General features: G+C 54.6%; 2 protein-coding genes across 2 annotated transcripts in view; both read right to left on the reverse strand.

The window, feature by feature from the left end:
* Positions 1-16,053, reverse strand: part of Cacna1s (calcium channel, voltage-dependent, L type, alpha 1S subunit) — a 64,292-nt gene extending 48,239 nt beyond the window's left edge. Inside the window, exons 1-3 of the mRNA XM_013017306.1 lie at positions 15,693-16,053; positions 14,060-14,165; positions 39-178 (exon numbers count right to left, since the gene is read on the reverse strand). Coding sequence (XP_012872760.1) covers positions 39-178; positions 14,060-14,165; positions 15,693-15,844 — 398 coding nt within the window. The 5' untranslated portion in view covers positions 15,845-16,053. The remainder of the gene's footprint in view (positions 1-38; positions 179-14,059; positions 14,166-15,692) is intronic.
* A 1,131-nt stretch (positions 16,054-17,184) lies between these two features.
* Positions 17,185-18,405, reverse strand: Ascl5 (achaete-scute family bHLH transcription factor 5). The gene is given in 2 exon segments (XM_013017307.1): positions 17,185-17,444; positions 17,979-18,405. Coding segments are annotated over 2 exon segments (687 nt in total).
* Between the last annotated feature and the right edge of the window lie 375 nt (positions 18,406-18,780).

Consider the following 18,780-nt stretch of genomic DNA (forward strand, 5'->3'; position numbering starts at 1 on the left):
GTGTAGATCCTGAGGCTCTGACTCCAGCTAGGCCTCACCCCAGGAAGACGATGGTAAAGTCCAGTACATTCCAGCCGCTGCGCAGATAGGCATCCGGGTGAAATAGGAAGCCATAAGCAATGATCTTCATGGCGGCTTCAATGGAGTAGACGATGAGGAAGAAGTACTCCAGCTTTTCCTGTGGGAGGAAATGAGGTCACGCCTCTCCTCTGCCTGCTCCCAATACCCCTTGCTCCATCCTCTAGCCACTGTGTCCCCCGGATTGCTCTCAGCAATCCTGTCAGGACACTTGGCTCGTGCTGTTCTCTAAATCCCAACCAGGGCTACCTCATTACCACCCACCCCCATGTCCCCAGCTCTCTCTCACTTCTAGCAAGTGTGCGTTTGTGTGTGTGTGTGTGTATGTGCGGTGTGTGTTTGTGCAGCTACCAGGGCTTAAACTCAGAGCCTCACCCCTTTGCTCTGCTTTGCTTGCTTACAGTGGCTGCCCTACCACTTGAGCTACGCCTCCAGTCCAGCAGTTTGCTGGTTAATTGGAGACAGGCTCTTGCAGACTTTTCTGCTAAGGTCAAAGCCCTCTGAACTTCAACCTTCCCGTTCTTGGCTTTCTAGGTGGCTGGGATTACAGGTGTGAGCCACTGGTGCAGCATCTAGCTAGTCTGTACTCAAGAGCCATCCCCTCGCCTGGGTCTTCTCGGGCCACCAAGTGCAACCCCTCCAGTGTTTCTTGTTCCTCTTTCCAGCACTTACACCTAGCTGCAGTTCTGTGTATTTATCTCTCCATGCAAATCCTTCTCTTGCTCATTACGCCTCCCTACCCAGAATATGAGCTCCAGGATGTGGGGCAGGGAATTTCTGTCCATCCTTCCCCATTATCTCCAGGGTCTAGAGCAGCACGGATACATCGATGACCCGGGGCAGTCCTGAAGACACATTCTGTAGGTGGCTTCCGGCCTGAGCATCTTTCTTTTACCTCCATTCAGTGGACTGATAGGAGGTGGGGGAGCCTACATGGCTCTCCTTTGCTGCTCTGTGTCTTGCCCTCCAACTTCTATTCCTGCCCAAACTTCCCGCCCCCCCCACTTTCCTACTCCCAACAATCTGAATGTGGGGTACCCTGTGGATGGGGGAGGTCTGAGGCCTGCTTAGCCCCGCCCTGCAGAAGGCCTTGCTGACTCTGCCAGGCTCTGCTCCTGTAGCCCGATCTGTTGGGTCACCTTAAGCCTGGCCAGGTCACCCTTCCCCTTCCCTGAGCCCAGGCAAGAGCTATTTCTAACGGGCGAAGCAGGTCTTTCTGCCAGGACTCCATGCTGAAACTGCTCTCCTTGCAGCTTTCTGAACCTTAGCTTGGTGGCTTCTAAGAGCTGTGGTCTCCTAGGCCTCCCCCCAAAAGCCTGGTCTCCCCAGGGGGTATCAACCCAGGCTGGTGCTAGATCCGACACAGAGCTGGACAGCCCAGAGGTGACTTGACTGGCCCCAAAGGACTGTGTAACAGGCTCTCTGTGACCACTGATCAGCCCATCACCGTGGGGGGCCAGCACCTACTCCGGGGACAGAAGCTCGGAGCCTGGGCCTCTCTCCATCCGCTCGCTGGGGAGGTGTGACCCATAGTATGATCACTCTGGACAGAGCTGTATCAGAGAGCTGGCCACTCCGTTAATGAGGTGGAAGGAAGATGGCTGTATTTTTCCATCCAAGTGGGTAGATGTGGGAAGGAAAGGAAAGGAAGGGATGTCTAAGGTGCTCATTAATATGGATGTGGCCCCAGAAACCTCTAAACTAGTGATTCAGAGAATTTTCCTGAAAGCCTCATTTCCCCTTTCATGTCCAAGAGGAAACGGAGGCATTTGTGAGCTAGATCTGTTCTCCTTCACCTCTATGAATTTCCGATCCTAATACTTTTTCCTTCTGGAAATAGCAGTTGGCATGATTAAAATGCCAAGCTGTGCAATGCTGCGAAGGGGCCTGTTGCTAGGGACCATTCAGTTTTGTTCAGGAACCCATTGCTAGTGGCCAGGCTTAGCATCGGATGGCGATGGTGGCAGGGACGTCCTTCCACGCAGGGGATCTGCCGGGGGGATCAGGACACCCTTCGAGAGGGTCTGCTGGGCGTTTCTCTAGGGGGTTTCTGTGGGGGTGGTCTCCCTTCTGTAGGGGTGGGCTTCTGAAAGTCAAGTCCCTATTCAGGGACAGGGCTAAGGGAGAAAAAGGGAGTAAAGCCAGCATTTAAAATTTCAGATTGCTGCAATGCCAGGGGACGGACAGATGTCAGGTTGAGGGAAGGAAAAAGAGGACCCAAAATAGTTGCTGTGGTCACAGGCCGGGCGTCAGGCCACGACGTATACCAGAGAACTGCTTCCACCTGCCGCTGTCTGTCTGGCCACTGTTTGACTCAGAGCAAATGTATCATTGGCTGTGGGCCTCCGATGGGGTCACCTGGGTTCCATGGCCCACGGGCTCCAAAGCCTAGCCCTGCCCACCCCACCCCTCAGCCTCACCCTGGGGGCCGGGGTGACAATGCCCTCCCTGCCATGAGAATCCTGCGTGTGTAAACAGCATGCCCCTGGCCTGAGCAGATGCAGGCCGGGAGATGCCCGCTCCTGTGCCACAGCAGCAGCGTCCTCCGCATCACACTGCGCTGGCGCCGAGGCCTCTCAAGCCTAGGCTCAGTCCTGCACCGAGGGACAAGAACATTCCTCCCACAGGAATGAGGCTCAGACCTGGATCCCAGGGCAAGGCCTGGCTATCAGTCATCAGCCTTCTCAAAGCACCCAGCTTCCATCAGCACCCCCCAAGGGGGCGCAGTGGTGTCCTCAATGGTGGCCATGATGTAAGAATTCACTGGGCTGCTGGGTACCAGTGGTGCATGCCTCTTACCCTCAGGAGGCTGAGATCGGAAGATCGAGGTTTGAAGATGGCCAGGCAGACCAATTTGAGAGACTCTTACTTTCAATGAACTGGTAAAAAGATGGAAAGGGAAGCCAGGTGACTCACACCTGTCATCCCAGCTACTCAAGAGGCTAAGAGGATCAGGGTTCAAAGCCAGCCTGGATAGGAAAGTCTATGAGACTTGTATCTCCATCTAACCACCCCCCTCCCCCCCCAAAAAAAGCGAAGTGGCACTGTGGCTCAAAGTGGTAGAGCACTAGCCTTGAGCAAAAGAGCTCGGAGACAGTGCTCAGGCCCCAAGTTCAAGCCCCATGACTGACAAAAAGAAAAACAATGATGGAAATGGAGCTGTGGGTCAAATGGTAGAGTACCAGCCTTCAATGAAAAAGCTAAGACAGTGCTCAAGCCCAGCATGTAGTGCACGCATGCACACACACACACACACACACACACACACACACACACACACACACTTTTCCCTAGCTGTTTCTCTGCTCAAGTCCCTCAGCTTCTGTGAACCTCAGTTTCTTTGTGTGAGGTAATAACAAGGACCCTGAAGAACAGCCTAAGCATTAAAGCGCAGCCTTGGGGGACTGGCTACTGTCTCCTGACAAGGCTCAGTACAGCACGTATGGCACGAGCTCACTGTAACAGGGCTCTTCTCACTGGACACCTGGGCCCAGGGAGGCCTGCTTCCTGCCCACGCCCTGCTCTCTTGGCTTCCCTACGATTCCTCCCGTCTTCACAGAACTGCTGGACACTCTCGCACCTGACTGGCTCACCAGAGCTTGTCTCTGTCTGACCTTGACCTCAACATGTTTGAACCAGAACTCCTCTTCTTGAATGAGCACTTCCCTAATGTTCAATCACTCAGTGCTTTCAACACCTCCTCCTCCCGTCCCTCTCTATACTGACCTCATTTCTTCCTGGCATCTGGTCCTGGCATCTGAGTCCATTTGCATGCTGTCCCTGGGCAAGAAATCCCCATAGATGACCTTCGCTGACCTTGACCTCTCTGGCTCACCACTGGCCTGCTGGTCTCCTGCCTGTGTGTGGAATGGCTTTGGGATTCCACAGTAATCCAGATGCTGGGCCTTCATTCTCTCCCCCCCCCTTCCCTCGGGCTGTCTTGCCTGAGGTCCTGAGGCCTACCACTCACGAAGACCTTCCATCTTGCCGTGACCCCCACAGGAAGAATTTACTGATGTGTTCTCTGCCATCTAATGTACCTTGGGCCACTCTCCACTGACTTTGAGATGACCTTGTCCTCCTCCTGTGTATTCTAACCTTGCCCTCAAGGTTTTCCTGCTCTGAGAACAGATGAAAGGGAACATTTCCCCATAGGTAATAGTACGTAGGGAGAGAGTCAGGGTGCCCTGTAAGAGGGCTCTCTCTCAGAGTTGATGTTGGAGGCAGGTACAGTACAGCCCTCTGCCGGTAACCCGGATGCTCTTTCCCCAGGGGTGCAGACTTCCGCCCACACCCAGCAGAAAGGACTCTGGGTTCTGGGTTCTGCCTTGGCTTTCCCACTCCAGCAATCCCGTTCCCTGAATGACTTGTGGCTCCCTGTCTTCTTTCTAATCCCAATTCGACTGAGATCTTCCCAACCACTCCTTTCCTTGAGATCCAGCTCCTGACTTTATTTATGACTTAATTATTTTAGCAGTCATCAAAGTTTGGTTTGCTATCTAAGTGTTATTTGTATACAGTTAGCCCAGCCTATTTGCAGATTTATTAACCATGGTTTTGACTAAGAGCAGGCATGTATGGAAAAAGAACAATGAAACCAACTGAAATTGTTCTAAGAAAGGAGGAGGGGGGAAGAAAAGAAAGGGAGAGGGAGATGAGGAATAATGTTAGAAGGGATGAGGTTGATGGGTACACTATATAGATGTGTGTGTGTGGGAATGTCACAATGAACCCCTCCCTTGTATAACTAACATATGCTAATAAAAAGGCTTTTAAATTTACTGTCACTAGAGGAAAAATGGGGGAGAATGATTGATAAAAGGAGTGACACTGATCAAGATGCATTGTACTCATAACCTGACTTACAGAATTGAAGGCTCTTTGTACAACTACTTATTAATAAAAATTACTATTATTACTTCAAATTAGAATAACAAGTAGCTCATAATAAGAAAGATTTTTCCAGGCTTTTCATCAACATTTGATATTAAAGTATTATTTTAAGAAGGTACTTGAGACAGAGGTGTTGGCATAAAGATTTAAAAAGAACAGCACCAATAATCCAGTGCTGGTAGCTCATGCCTGTAATCCTAGCTACTTAAGAGGCTGAGATCTGAGGATTGCAGTTTGAAGATAGCCCAGGCAGGAAAGTCTGGGAGACTTTTCTCTCCAATTAATCACCAAAAATGCCAGAAGTAGAGCTGTGTCTCAAAGTGATAGAGCACTACCCTTGAGCAAAAAACAAAAAAAAACTCAGGGACAGTGCTCTGGTCCTGAGTTCAAGTCCCACAACCAAACAACAACAACAACAACAAAAACCCACTAACAGAAAACAATCAAAAGCAATTTCAAAAATTAGGGCTGGGGGCATGACTCAAATGTGCTTCCTAGCAAGGGTGAGAACCCGGAACTTCAAAAGCAAGAATTTAGTTCCCATGTGTACCTTATGCATCTCAGTGGATTCAGAGAAGGTCTCTGACTAGTTAGTCACCAAAAAAAACCCAGAAATGGTCTGTGGCTCAAGTGCTAGCCTTGAGGAAAAAAGCTAAAGGACAATGCACAGATTCCCGAGTCCAAGCCCCAGTACTGGGACAACACAAACACCAAACTGCTTTCTCCTCACAGGCCGTCATCTGAACTCTGTTCCAGAATACAGCTAATTATCTGGCAGGTCATAGACATTAAGGATTTTTTGGTTTAACGAACAATAGGAAGCTGTGATCTCTAAGGTATAATCCGAAGGCAGGCACAGCCTTTGAGTCTCCTTTTCTGAGACACGAGCTCAGTCTCAGATAGCAGAGCAGGGAAGATAGTGATTGTCCCCAGTCACCTGTTCCTCTGGGCCTCCTGTTTCTCTGAGCCTCGCGCGCGGCCTGGGCTGACTCCTGAGCTCAGGGGAGGACAAGGATCAGAGCTCTGCGGCCACACCCTACAAGGCGCTGCTCCACCACCACCCTGCCCACAGCAGCACTGGGCCATCCTCCTCCAGCCTCCATCCACAGCTCCTGGTCACCCCTGGCCCAAGGCCGGGGGGGTGAACAACCCTGACCACATACCCACACGGCACTGGGGGGGTACCTCACAGTGTTCAGGGGCTCATTGGTGAACTTCATCCCTCACCCTCCCATACCTTCCGCTCCTGCCTCCAATGGTCAGCCAATCCCAGCTGACCATTCTCCCATTCCAGCATGCATGGGACTTCATGGGAGATGGTGGGCACCCTGCAAAGGAACTGCCTAGCACAGACTTTCTGTCTGGTCCCTAGGCATAGCTGTCTGGACCCTTCTCACTCTTGCTTCTATGCTCCAAGCCTACAACCTGGGCTCCTAGGCATAACCTGGGCCCACTGTGTCTCTCTGTGGGAGGGCTGTGGGACCTACAGAGCCTCACAGAAAACCTTAAACAGGCTGCTCTGGGAGACGAGGAACGCATCACAGAGGTTGCAGGAGAAAGTCTCCAGGAACATGACCTGCAGGGACACACAAACCCTGAGGCCTGCCTGCTTCTAGAGGCAAAGGGGATGCTGGCTGTTCCTGGCTCAAAACCAGGCTTAGGGAGGAACGAGCAACCGGCTTGGGTGTCCCCACTGATTCCTTCTCTGCCTGGCTTCCCTGCAGGCGCTCTAGCAGGCTGGACAGGCACAACCACCAAGACACTTCTGCCACAGTGCTGACTATTTGTTTTCAGGCTTCTTGTCTTTCTGGCTCCCTCCGGTGGCCAGCAGAGGGGCCTCCCTGCCTCCTGGGAGGTCTCGGGTAGCCCCTGCTTTTTTATTCCCTGTCTGAGATTCAACCTGAGTGGGAGGTCTTCAGGTTGGAGCTCATGATACCCCAAAGACAAGGCAGGATCTGTGACCCCAGCATAGCAGGGCCCAGCTTTGCCAAGACTCCTGGCCCAATGAGGCTGAAGATGTGACCCCTGAGTCTCAGTTCTGGCTGAGGCACCACCCAGGGCAGGAAGGTGCTAGCAATTGTCAAGAACAGCTATCATCCGGGCTCCCTGCACCCTGGGGGGGGGGGAAGGGGAGAGCCGGGGGGAGGCAGGCATGGGCTCAGAATCCAAGTGAAGCGAGGTCTTGGGGAAAGAAGGCCTTTCTTGTGCTCCTCGGGCATGGACTGAGGTTTGGTTCTGACAGTCATTCTTCCCATTTCACAGATGAGGAAAACGAGGCCTAGAGGGAGAAGGCCAGAGACTAGGATCCTCGGCCACAGCTGTCCACTCAAGTCAGCCGTGCGCAGCAGTTGTGGTCACCCAAACCACGGGGTGTCCAGGCCTGGCACCTGCCTGACCCCTCAGCCTCCATGTTTGGAAAATGACCTGTTAAGGGGTGAGCAAAGTGCCTATATTTAGCTCCATGAACCCTTGCCCAAATGGACACCGTTCAAGTGGGGGTCTCTCTTTTTACCCAGCCTCCTGGGGGAGGGAGTCTCAGTCCCCTCTTCCCTCTCCCACACAGGAGAACCCAGCTCTCTTGGGTGGGAGTGGGTAGATGTGTCAGCTGTCAGGACAGATTGACAGGGCTGAGAGTCACATGAGGGGAGGAAAGCAGAATGCCCAGCCTAGGAACCTGGGGACCGGCATTGTCTTGTGTAATGAGGGTGACAACAGCTAAGCCTTTCTAAGTACCCACTCCCGTGCCAGACCCTATGCTAGCTGCGCGCGTGCACTGGATCCTCACCGAAACTCTGCATGATAAGTACCCTTGCCCTCATGTTACAGACAAGGAAACACAGAGAGGCTAAACAATGTCTCCAGATCACACAGCCACCCAGATGGTGCATCTACAAGATGAACACAGACAATTTGGTTCCTGACTCGCTGCCACATGTAGAAGGGGAAAAAGAAATGCCAGGGGCATGGGCATGCAATGCTCAGATCCTACCGACGGCTCTACCCTGGGCTCTGCCATGGTCCCTGTAGGCTTAGATGCGTGACTTTGACCATGAACAAGGGAAAGGAAGGAAGCTTTTCTGTGCCATTGCTATGTGCCAGGCTGGACATGTGGTCACTGCATGCAGGATCTGATTGTTCCCAAAGAGAGTGTTGCGGTTCCCCGTTCACTAACAAGGCCAGAAAGTTTTGAAGCTACCCACAAAGGCGTACAATGGAGGGCAGCTGTATCCCCATAATTCACCCTAAAAGTTGCACAGCAAGTTTGGTGCTGGTGGCTCATGGCCTGTCATCCTAGCTACTCACGAGGCTGAGATCTGAGGATCAAAGTTCAAAGTCAGCCCAGGCAGGAAAGTCCATGAGACTCTTATCTGTGATTAACCAGCAAAAACCGGAAAGTGGAACTGTGGCTTAACAGGTAGTGCTAGCTTTGAGGAAACAAAACTAAACTAAGGAACAATGTCCCAAGCCCAAAGTTCAGCCCCAATATGGCACACACCCCACACCCACATTCTGCCCTCCTCCGATACACAAAGCTGCATGCCATGGCCCAGTGCCCAAGGGTTCTTCCCTGCAATGGAAATACCTTGCCCACTGCCCTTACAATGGGGAGAATATGGGGGGGATGCTAAGAGCCCCCAACAGAATCCAAGAGCCCCTGTGATGGGGAGGGGGCAGGCAGGCTCCCCGGTAGGGGATCAGGGAGGAATGCCAGATTCTCTTTTTATTTCGCCAGCCTCTTGTTGAGAGCCATCAGGCCTGTGTCTGGTGGTCCCGGCTCTGGCCCCTGCAGGCCTTGGAATCCCGACGACAAAACCAGACTTGGGGTCCTTCTGAAGGACCAGCCTCCCCATGTGTGGTGGTGGATGGGCTGCGGGCCACAGGCGTGGGCCGGCACATTCCGAACCCTATAAAAAGATAAATACCCCGGCTGCCAGAGACTTAGGCTCCAGCCTGCCGAAGATGCTGAGCAGCAACCTGAACCCCAGGAATGTGACTGAGCCCTGGAGCGCCCCGGGAGGGCTTAGGGGCAGCCGCTGCTCTGGAGCTGAGGAGGGATGGTGGGGGTCAATGCAGGACAGTGTGGAGCCCGCCTCATGTGGCCCCAAAGTGCAGCAGGCCAAGCCCCCTTGATGGGTCTGGAGAAAAATCTAGAATGTGGACACAAGGCAAAGGGAAAGTGTGTATCTTTGTAATGCCATGATAGGACATTTTCTCATGCTTAGCTGGAGTGGATACCTGGGTCAGATAATTCTGGCTTCTTTCTTGCTTGCTCATTTCTTCCTTTCCCCCTCCCTTTTTTTTTGGTCATGGGGCCTGGGCCTGGGCACTGTCCCTCAGCTCTTCAGCTCAAGGCTAGTGCTCTACCACTTGAACCACAGTGCCTCTTCTGGCTTTTTCTGCTTATGAGGTGCTGAGGAATTGAACCCAGGGCCTCAGGCATGCAAGGCAAGCGCTCTACCACGGAGCCACCTTCCCAGCCCCTCTTCCTTCCTTCTCTCTTTTATTTTTTTGTGTGCCAGTTCTAGGGCTTGTATTCAGGGCCTTGAGCTTTTGTGCTCAAAGCTAGCACTCTACCACTTGAGCCACAGCTCCACCTTCAATGCCAGATAATTCTGCATCGGGTGAGGGGATGTCTGGTGTAGGGCAGGACTTTCGCAGGTCCCTGGCTCTACCCACCAGATGCCAGAGCATTGTCCCCACCCCCAACCCTGTGATTCCAGACATCGCTAAATGTTTCTTGATGGGCTGAAGTCCTCTGCCTGCCCCTGCCCTGTGAAGCTGGCAGATGTACCTTGAACTCTCCCTTTTGGGTCTTGTAGAGATGGCTTCAGTCTGCCTCAACGACAGCTCCTGATGTGCTTAGGCCTTGTGGCCATCCAGGTTCATCAGATGACTTGTCTTCCTTCACTTATCTGGGCCAGAGAACCAACTGCACCTTCTCTTACAAGTTGCATTGACAATCATTTTTCCTGTATTTTATTTAACTGATTACATTTCTTTTTTGTGGGTCGTGGGGCTTGGGCACTGTCCCTCAGCTCTTCAGTTCAAGGCCAGCGCGCTACTGCTTGAGTCACAGCGCCACTTCCAGATTACATTTTCACCTTTTTTTTTTTTTTTTTTGGTGTGTATACGTGTGTGCCAGTACTGTGGGCTGAACTAAGCGTTGTCACTGAGCTTTTGTTGCTCAAGGCTGGTGCTCTACCACTTGATCCCACAGCTCTCCTTCTGCCTTTTTGCTGGCTATTTGGAGATAAGAATCTCATGAACTTTTCTATCCAGGCTGGCTTTGAACTTGGACCCTCCGATCTCAGCCTCCTGAGGAAGTTAGGATTACATGTGTGAGCTACCACCAGCTCCTGGCTTACATTTTCTCTTTTTGAAAAGATACTAGATGACTCTGAGGATAGGAGATCATTGAGCAATAGCAACTCCATGTCTGTTCTGGGCCCCAAATCAGTATCTAATGATTTCTGCTGATTCACATAGACACCCCAACATTGGCCAAGACTGGGATGTTAGCCTTCACAAAGGATCTCATCTAATCCAAGCGGACACCTCCCCCTTGGATTTGGGGAGCAGGCCGGGTGCGAGAGTCTGGGGCTGAGCTGGGAGTCGGGCCTTGGGTTCTAGGCCTAGCTTCCAGCTTACTTGGCTGTCTCACTGCCATTCCCAGGACAGCACAGGCTCTGTTCCCTCCTCCTGCAGTCACAAACAAAGTCTGACATGGAGTCCCAGTGGCCTCCTCCCCTGGCCTCCACTATCCCGGCTTATCTGTTGGGCGCCCTGGGCTACTCCTTGCTAAAGCAACATCATCATCAGCTCTGGCCCGGACTCTGGACCCAAGTGCCATCCTTGCCTCTGCTTATCTCTGCCGCGATCGGTTCGCACCCTCCCATGCAGCCGCCAAGTCACCCTGGGCCCCACCTCATTGGCTCTCATCACCGCCCTCCTATCCATCTCTGTCTCCAGTGCCTTTACTCCACTTCCTGTCAGGATGGCTTCCGGAGCCTCCTGTCCCTGCCCCTGCCCCTGCACTGTGCCTCATCGCCAGCCCTTGGCCCATCTGGCTCTCCCACCCAGGACCCTCTTCCCACCTGACTTTGGCAACCACCATGCAGATCCTCACCCCTCACCCAGGACCGGCTGCACCATGGGGGAGAGGCAGTGCAAATGAAAACAGGGTCCTTTTCTTCCGGAAGTAGAAATCTGTGCTGATAAAGAAAGGCTTTTGCTTTTTTCACAGTCTCTTTCTCAGCCTGTCATGGCATGGTCTAATTGCCAACCGAGCGTTCACAGACATGAAAAGACTCTCAAGGGTACCTGTAGAGTAAGAGCTGACCCCAGGGGCATCTGTGAGGTGAGAGCAGACCCCCACAGACACCTGCTTCCACCCCCTTCACCATCTGACAGCCCGCCTCCTGTGCCCTGGTCAGAAAACACAGGCCTGGGGCTGGCTACCCACCATGGACAGGTAAAACCAAGGGGCCTGATAACCTCCATTCCAGGAGCCACGGAGTTCCTGGGTGGAGCCTGGGCCTTAGAGGCTCTGTTTTGCACAGCTTCCCACTGAATGGATCATAGGATAGCCCAGCCTGGCCCTCGGTGAACCCAGCCACAGCCCTGCCTTCCCCTGGCTTATAGGACACCAGATTTGAGAGGAAAAGCCAAGCATGAGCCAAAGGCCCCAGAACAAAACAAAGGGCTCATCTACCAGCCCCAGCATCCCCTATTGCTGTACTCAGGGTCGGGGGCACGAGAGGGGGAGGAAGGGGCAACAGGTGAGAAGGGGTATGAGCCAAGCCTCCAAGCTTGCAGTGTGCGTGGCATCATCCCAGTGAGCTTTGCTTATAAAAGACAAACTCACTCACACATAAAATGAGTGAACATTTCAATGCCAAGACCGGAGCACTGAACCGAAAGCCAGGACCCTGCACGGGTCACATGCCTCGAAGCTGGCCCTGCCCTCTCCCTCAGATGTCAGCTTAACATCCCTCCTTCACGACGCTTCCTGGCCTGAGTCAGTTTCTTTCTCCAGTGGCCACCAGTGTCTCCAAGCTCACACACGGCTACTTCTGTGCAAGTAGTTTCATTACAATCACGTATTTAATTGATTTCCTTAATTAAGCTTTCTGAGGATGGAAAGAATGTCTGCTTGGTTTCGACCTCTCCCTCCCTCCCTCCCTCTCTCTCTCTCCGTCTCTCTGTCTCTCTCTGTCTCTGTTTCTCTGTCTGTCTCTGTCTCTCTCTGTGTGTCTCTGTCTCTCTCTGTGTGTCTCTGTCTCTCTCTGTGTGTCTCTGTCTCTGTCTCTCTCTCTCTTTCTGTGCTTGTACTAAGGCTTGAACTCAGCCTGGGCACTGTACCTGAGCATTTTCACTCTAGGCTAGTGCTCTACCACTTGAGCCACAACTCCATTTCCAGCTTTGGGTAGTTAATTGGAGAGAAGAGTCTTAGAGCCAGTCCCAGTTGGCATTAAACCACAATCCTTAGGTCTCACTCAGCCTCCTGAGTAGCTAGGATTACAGGTGTGAGCCACTGGTGCCCGGCTTTCAGTGAATTTTTTATGCCATCTTCATCCACAGATGAATTATTTTGATATTATTCATCCTTCATACTCTCTTTCCCTCTCCCTTCTCCCCGCTGTCTTCATGAATTCTTTTGCCAACCCAGAGCACCAAAAACCCTTGACTCCTGCCAGCACTGGCCACAGTGACCCTGTGCTTGTGAGGCCCTCCTGCCTTCTGCCCTGCCTGGGAGCTCACCTTTCCACTCACAGAAAGCCATACATGCAGAAGCCCAGTGTCTCCTCAGCGCAAGACAGATTGCCATGGAAACCAGCATGAAGACAGAGAAAAACCACCATTATTTCTAGCCCAGGAGCCTCTCTGACGGGCCTCTTCCCATCTGATCCTTGGGTTTCAGGGCAGGGGGAAAGACCTGCTGAAATGAGGGTTACTCTGTCCTGGAATTCGTTGCTTCTGTGAAGCTGAGAATCAAACCCAAGGCCTTGAGCATGTTAAGACAAGTGCATTATCATGGAGCCACATCCCTAACCCAGTGTTTCTAGAAGGCCTTCCTCTAGAAGCCACCATGCTGCCAGGCCTTGGTGACCCAGCTGGTAGAGAGACCCAGGTGGGCGACTCTAATGTAAGATGACGTGTGGATATAGGTGACCCTGGGCAAGGTGTCAAAACTTCTCCAAACCTCAGTTTACCTGCCTTTTAAGTGTGTCTAATAATGTTACTTATGCCATAGGAGTAGTCATACCATTTGATAATACAGTAAAACAAACTATGTTTGGCACAGAATCTGGTAGCTAATAAGCACTTACTAAATAGCATTATTACAAATTATTAAGCATAATAATTCTATCATCAGCTTACTATTGGCTAGGTAAGTTCCTTAACTTCTCTGGGCCTCCGTTTTCTACTGTAGAAAGCAGGGTGAAGCCAGGCAGGCACCAGTGGCTCACACCTCTGAGGTTGAGATCCAGAGGACTGAGGTTCAAAGCCACAAGACTGCATCTTCAAAATAGCCAGCAAAAAGGCCAGGCTGGAGGCATGGCCCAAGCCGCAGAACACCAGCTGAGCAAGCAACCTGGAGCTCAAACTCTGGTGCGGCAGAAGCAATTTGCCGAGGTGCAAGGGTGAGGTAGGACCAGCCAGCTTTGTAGCTCTGGTACTGGATGGTTCCGGGCTGGCATTCTTGGCAAAGGAGTAGGGAGAGATGGCAGTAGTATGGCATTACCACTCTCTAAAGCACATTTTTTCTGCAGATTTCCACAGTGACAGGAAGGGCCTTGGATTATATGCAAGGGAAGGAAATTAGCATTCAACCTTTGCTCACTGTTGACCTTACTGGGGCTCAGTTTCCCCATCTGTTGAGTGAGACTTCTTTGTGGGGGCTGGAAGGACTCCCTAACTTCACTCCTATATGGTGCTTGGGCACAGTGAGGACTGGCTCTAGGCTAAGTATGGGCTTGCCCTGCTGACACTCAGCAGCCCTGCACAGGATATGTATGCATCCTTAAGGACCTGGACATTGCCCAGCACCATAGAGACTCAGGAGAGCCGGGAGGACCTATCTTACCAGGCCGAGGTTCAGAGCGTTGTTGTCATCTTCAGGCATCGGCAGGTACACGGCCAGGGCCACGCAGTTGGCAAAAATGGTGAGCAAGATGATGGTCTCGAAGGGTCTGGTGCTGGGGTTAAGGAGAGCCTTTGCCTGAGCTGTGAGGCGTGCAAGGTGTGTAGTGGGGTTGAGGGGAAGAGGGGACCAGCCTGGATTGTGACTGCAATCCGGAACAAGCAGACATGGGGATGTTCCTTCCCAACTTTCCCACAAATTCCAGCGCAGGGCCCCGGTATCCCTCTCTTCCTCTTAGACTCATGGAGCTGCAAAGGGCAGATGCCTGGCTCATGGCTACTCAGCTTGAAGATCTCGCTGTTCCTCTCTCTCAGGGCCTGCCCAGACCTAGCCCGAGGAATCCTGGCTTTGGGGTAAGACCTACCAGCGCTCAGCCACAGGGCAGGGCTGGTGGGGTCGTATGCTACATTCCCAACCTGGGCCCGGGGAGAAGGGCTGACGGAGAGGTACAGGTTGAATTTTCAGAACGTTGTGGGCACACTGCGGGTACCGGCTTGAACCACTCTTCCTCCTCAGCTATTTCCAGAGAGCAAGCGAGTGGGAAGATTTAGGGAGAGCAGCAGAGGGGGCCGTGGGAAACCCCACATGCAGCCTGGGGAGAAGGTGTGCTAGGTAGATGGGCAGGGTGGGAAAATTCCTTTCCCTTCCCAGCAGCCTCCAAGTGGAAAGGGAAAGGGAGGCCGCAGGCAGAGGCTGTGGGAGGAGACAGCTCTGAGCAGCAAAGAACGGGGAAAAGGGGAAAAGCCACCGGCAAACCCCACTCTGAAAGCAGCAGGACAGCGAGGGAGGAGGGAGAACCCCTAGATGATGCAGCCTAGCACCCCACTGTGTGGAGCTCAGAGCTGATCCCCACCCCGCAGTCGCCATGTGGTCTCCTTCCCACTATCCCTTGTTTCCTCTCTTCCAAGGAACAACTGGCAAGAGCCCACGCTTCCACCGCCCTGTAGAAATATTTCATTCTTGTCTCTCAGACACAAGCCTCCCTCTTCTCTCTGTAACTTCTTCCCCCTCCTTGCCCCCAAAGAACCCTGATATTTTCAACATTCTTCCTCCCAGAGCTCAGCAAACAGAGGGGGATGGCACAGCAGCTCAAAGAGCCAGATTTGCTCCCCTGTGGCAGGGAGCCAAGCCGAGCTGGCCTGCCCTCAGCCAGCGTCTCCTCCCCGTCCAGCTCCGTCCAGCCAATGGTTTGTTCACCTGCCACTCGTTACTCTCACCCTTCCCATTCAAGGGGAGATCTTTCTCCAAAGGGCTGTCGCTTCTTTCCCCCATGTATCCCACAATAAGGCATTGCTTCCAAACCCCAAGCAGTACCCCTCACCCCACAGTGGTGAGGACACAGGCCCCACGAACCCAAGCCCCTGCTGCACACCATCTGCACTCTCCCTGGCTGCTGTCCAGACCCCAGGAAGCCCCTCCACATCCTGTCACCAGTGTCATGGACACCTCCTTCCTTCCTCATGCCGCTCTGGAGCAGTGCATCCTATTCCAAGAGCCCTCGAAGCCTGTGCTCCATGACCCCCTCTCCCCGCTCCTCCTTCCCTCCCCCCTTCTCCACCCCCAGCCTGAAGGATACTTCCATTCCACGATGCTGATACAGGCCTTCCTCAAGGGGTTCTGGAGGGTCAGGCAGAACAGGGCGCGGGGGGGCCTTGGCAGGAGCTCGGGCACTGGTTTCTTGGACTGTTTCTTCTTCAGACCTTCATCTTGGGGTGAGGCTGGCTCCATGGCTTCCCTGGCAACCACGATCTCCCCTGCTCCCCCACCTCACGGCCTTCTCCTCCCTGTCTGTCCCCAATGTCCCCAGCTTGGGGACTGGGCCTGGCTGAGCCTGTCCTGCTGAGGTGGCCAGGCAGGGCGGGGGTGGGGCCCGAGGATTACTGTCCCCGCTCCCAGTGAGTAAAATTAGCTTCCACTCCCCTCCACAGCCCGGCCTGCGCTCCCAGGCCAGGCAGCTGTCATTCCTTCCAGCCCAGCCATGCCAATCTGTCCCCCAGGAGGATGGGGGGGAGGCTACACCCAGGCCTGAGATGGGGCGAGGGCAGTGGGAGACAGGATAGAAGTTTTCTAGGCTGGAGCAAGAAGTTAGGGAAGGCCGAGCCTATGGCAATGACACTCTTACTTTAGAATCTTTTTTCACATGGAGATTATTTCCCCTGGGCCCAATGGATGATTGACATGGTCTTGGAGGAGGTGGTGGATGTCCCAGCTCAGTCCATCACCCTTCCCTCCCATTTCAGCACTACAGGGATCAGATTGAGCTTCCTCTTGTCCTCCCCCCACCCCCCCACCCTCGCCAGGCCTGCCCTCAAACATGGAACCACCCACAAACATCAAACAAACACGGAATGTTAACAGAATGCATGACTGCAAGCAGTGCTTCACATGCGTGCCCTGGTGTGTGGAAGCTGAGGCTCTAGGAAGCATAAGACTCAACAATCCTTTTACTTAGTCCTTTGTAAAAACACACAGCAAATGGACCTCAGAGACTTGCGGGGGCCAAGGGTTAAAAAGAAATGTAAATCTGAGGAGAGCAATTCAAAGCTAGCAGGGCAGGAAAGTCCATGAGATGCTTATCGCCAGTTAACTAGCAAAAAACCAGAAGTGGAGCTTGTGGCTCAAGTGGTAGAGCACTAGCCATGAGCATAAAAGCTGAAGGACAGTGCCCAGGCCCTGAGTTCAAGTCCCAGGACCAAAGAAAAGAAAACAAAAATAAAAATGCAAACCTAGCCAGGCAGTGGCTCAAGCCTAGCTAGAGAGATTCGGGGAATCAGCCCAGGGGAAATGCTGGGGAGACTCCCTCTCGATCAAGGGCTACCACACCAGGAAGCACAAATAGGATGACTGAAGCCAGGCCTGCCAGGCTGGGCGCTACCCGTCCTCAAAAACAACCAATGCAAAAGGGGCTGGGGCGTGGTTCCAGTGGTAAGAGTGGGTGCTTAGCTGTGACACCCTGAGTTCAATCCCCAGGACAAAAAATAATAAAAATAAAATAAAAGGACAGCCCTCACCCAACTGGGAAAAAATCTCAGGAGGCCCCACGGAGGACAGAGGGAAGGGGAGTGGGGTCATCCAGGACAGGCTGCAGCCGTCTTCGCTATTATTCCAGAATCCAAGTACGACTGGCCTCCAGGGGACCCCGGTTGACACCGGGGGACAGGACTGCATGGACCCCGGCGAGGACAGAGCAGAAGCTGGGCTCCAACTTTCCCCAGCGCAGGTCTGAGGCAGAGCAGGCAGCCAGTCCGGGGGGTGGAGCCAGCCCGGGGGGTGGAGCCAGCCCAGGGGTGGAGCCAGCACGGAGGTGGAGCAGCCAGAGGGGGGGGTGGAGCAGCCCGGGGGTGGAGCCAGCCCAGGGGTGGAGCCAACCCGGGAGGTGGAGCCAGCCCAGGGGGTGGAGCCAGCCCGATGGGCGGAGCCAGCGGAGGGTGGAGCAGCATGGGAGTGAAGCCAGCCCGAGGGGTGGAGCAGCCCGGGGGTGGAGCCAGCCCGAAGGGTGGAGCAGCCCGGGGGTGGAGCCAGCCCGGGGTGGGGTGAAGCCAGATCTGGGTTCCGAGTTGCTCCCCAGCTCCTGCACAGAAGACTGGGTGGGGAGGATCAGCTCATATGGAAGCGCCCAGGGTTCCTGGGGGGAATCCCAGCAGGCTGGCGCCCCGCGGCCCTCCGCGGTGTCTCGGGTCTGACCAGCAGCCCGCGTGCTGCTCGCGTGAACCCGACAGGGACTTCGATCCCCTGAGTGCGCCCCTCCCAGCCCCCCCGGGGATCCGCAACCCCCGTCAGGGTCCTGATTCCTCCGACTCCAAGGACGGAGGGGAGACGCAGGCGGCGGCGGGGCCGGGCTCCGGGGCGCCGTCGGGGGCGGCGCCGTCGGGGGCGGCGCCCAGCAGCCCCTGCAGGTGCTTGATGTAGCGGATGGCGGCGCGCAGCGTCTCCACCTAGATGAGCCGCTTGTCGGCCCGCGCGCCGGGCAGGTGGCCGCGGAGGCGCGCGTAGCCCGCGTTCACGCACCGGACGCGCTGCCGCTCGCGCTCGTTGCGCTTCTGGATGAAGGCGGGCTCGAAGGGGCCGTTGTAGACCCCGAGGGCGCCGGGGAAGGGCAGGCACGGGAACACCCCCGCGTAGGGGTCGGCGGCGCCCGGGTACAGCAGGAAGGGCCCGGCGCCGCGCAGGGCCTCGGCGGCGGGCGGGGGCGCCGGCCCGGGGGGCGCGGCCGAGCGGCCGGGCTGCGTCCCGCCGGGCGGCCCCGCGGGCGTCCGCTCTGCGCGGGCTCTGCAGAAGCCGTGGCTCATGGCCGGACGGCGGGGACAGCTCCGGGGCGCCGAGACCGGCCGAGGGTTCCCTGGTGCCTTTGGAGATGGCTTCTGGGGGGGGATTCACTAGAGCCAGGCATAGTCGCGCACCCGTGTGCGTCCTCCCCACCTACGCCCCCCCCCCGCCTCCTCCCGCAGCCCAGCAGGCCCGGAGACTAGCCGGGGGCCTCCATGCCCCGGCCTCCCCCAGCGACTGGCTCTGGTTCTTTCTCGGCCTTTGGGGTCCTCAGGCTGTCCGTGGGTCACACTGCTGGCTGCTGTCCAAAGCGTGCGGGCCAGCGGAGGGGGCCCTGGGAATGTTTCTAGAAAGAGAGAGAATATGAATGAATCCTGGTGAGAACAGGGAGTCGGGAG

The sequence above is a fragment of the Dipodomys ordii genome, unplaced genomic scaffold (assembly GCF_000151885.1).
Source record: "Dipodomys ordii isolate 6190 unplaced genomic scaffold, Dord_2.0 Scaffold35, whole genome shotgun sequence".
NCBI lineage: Eukaryota > Metazoa > Chordata > Mammalia > Rodentia > Heteromyidae > Dipodomys > Dipodomys ordii.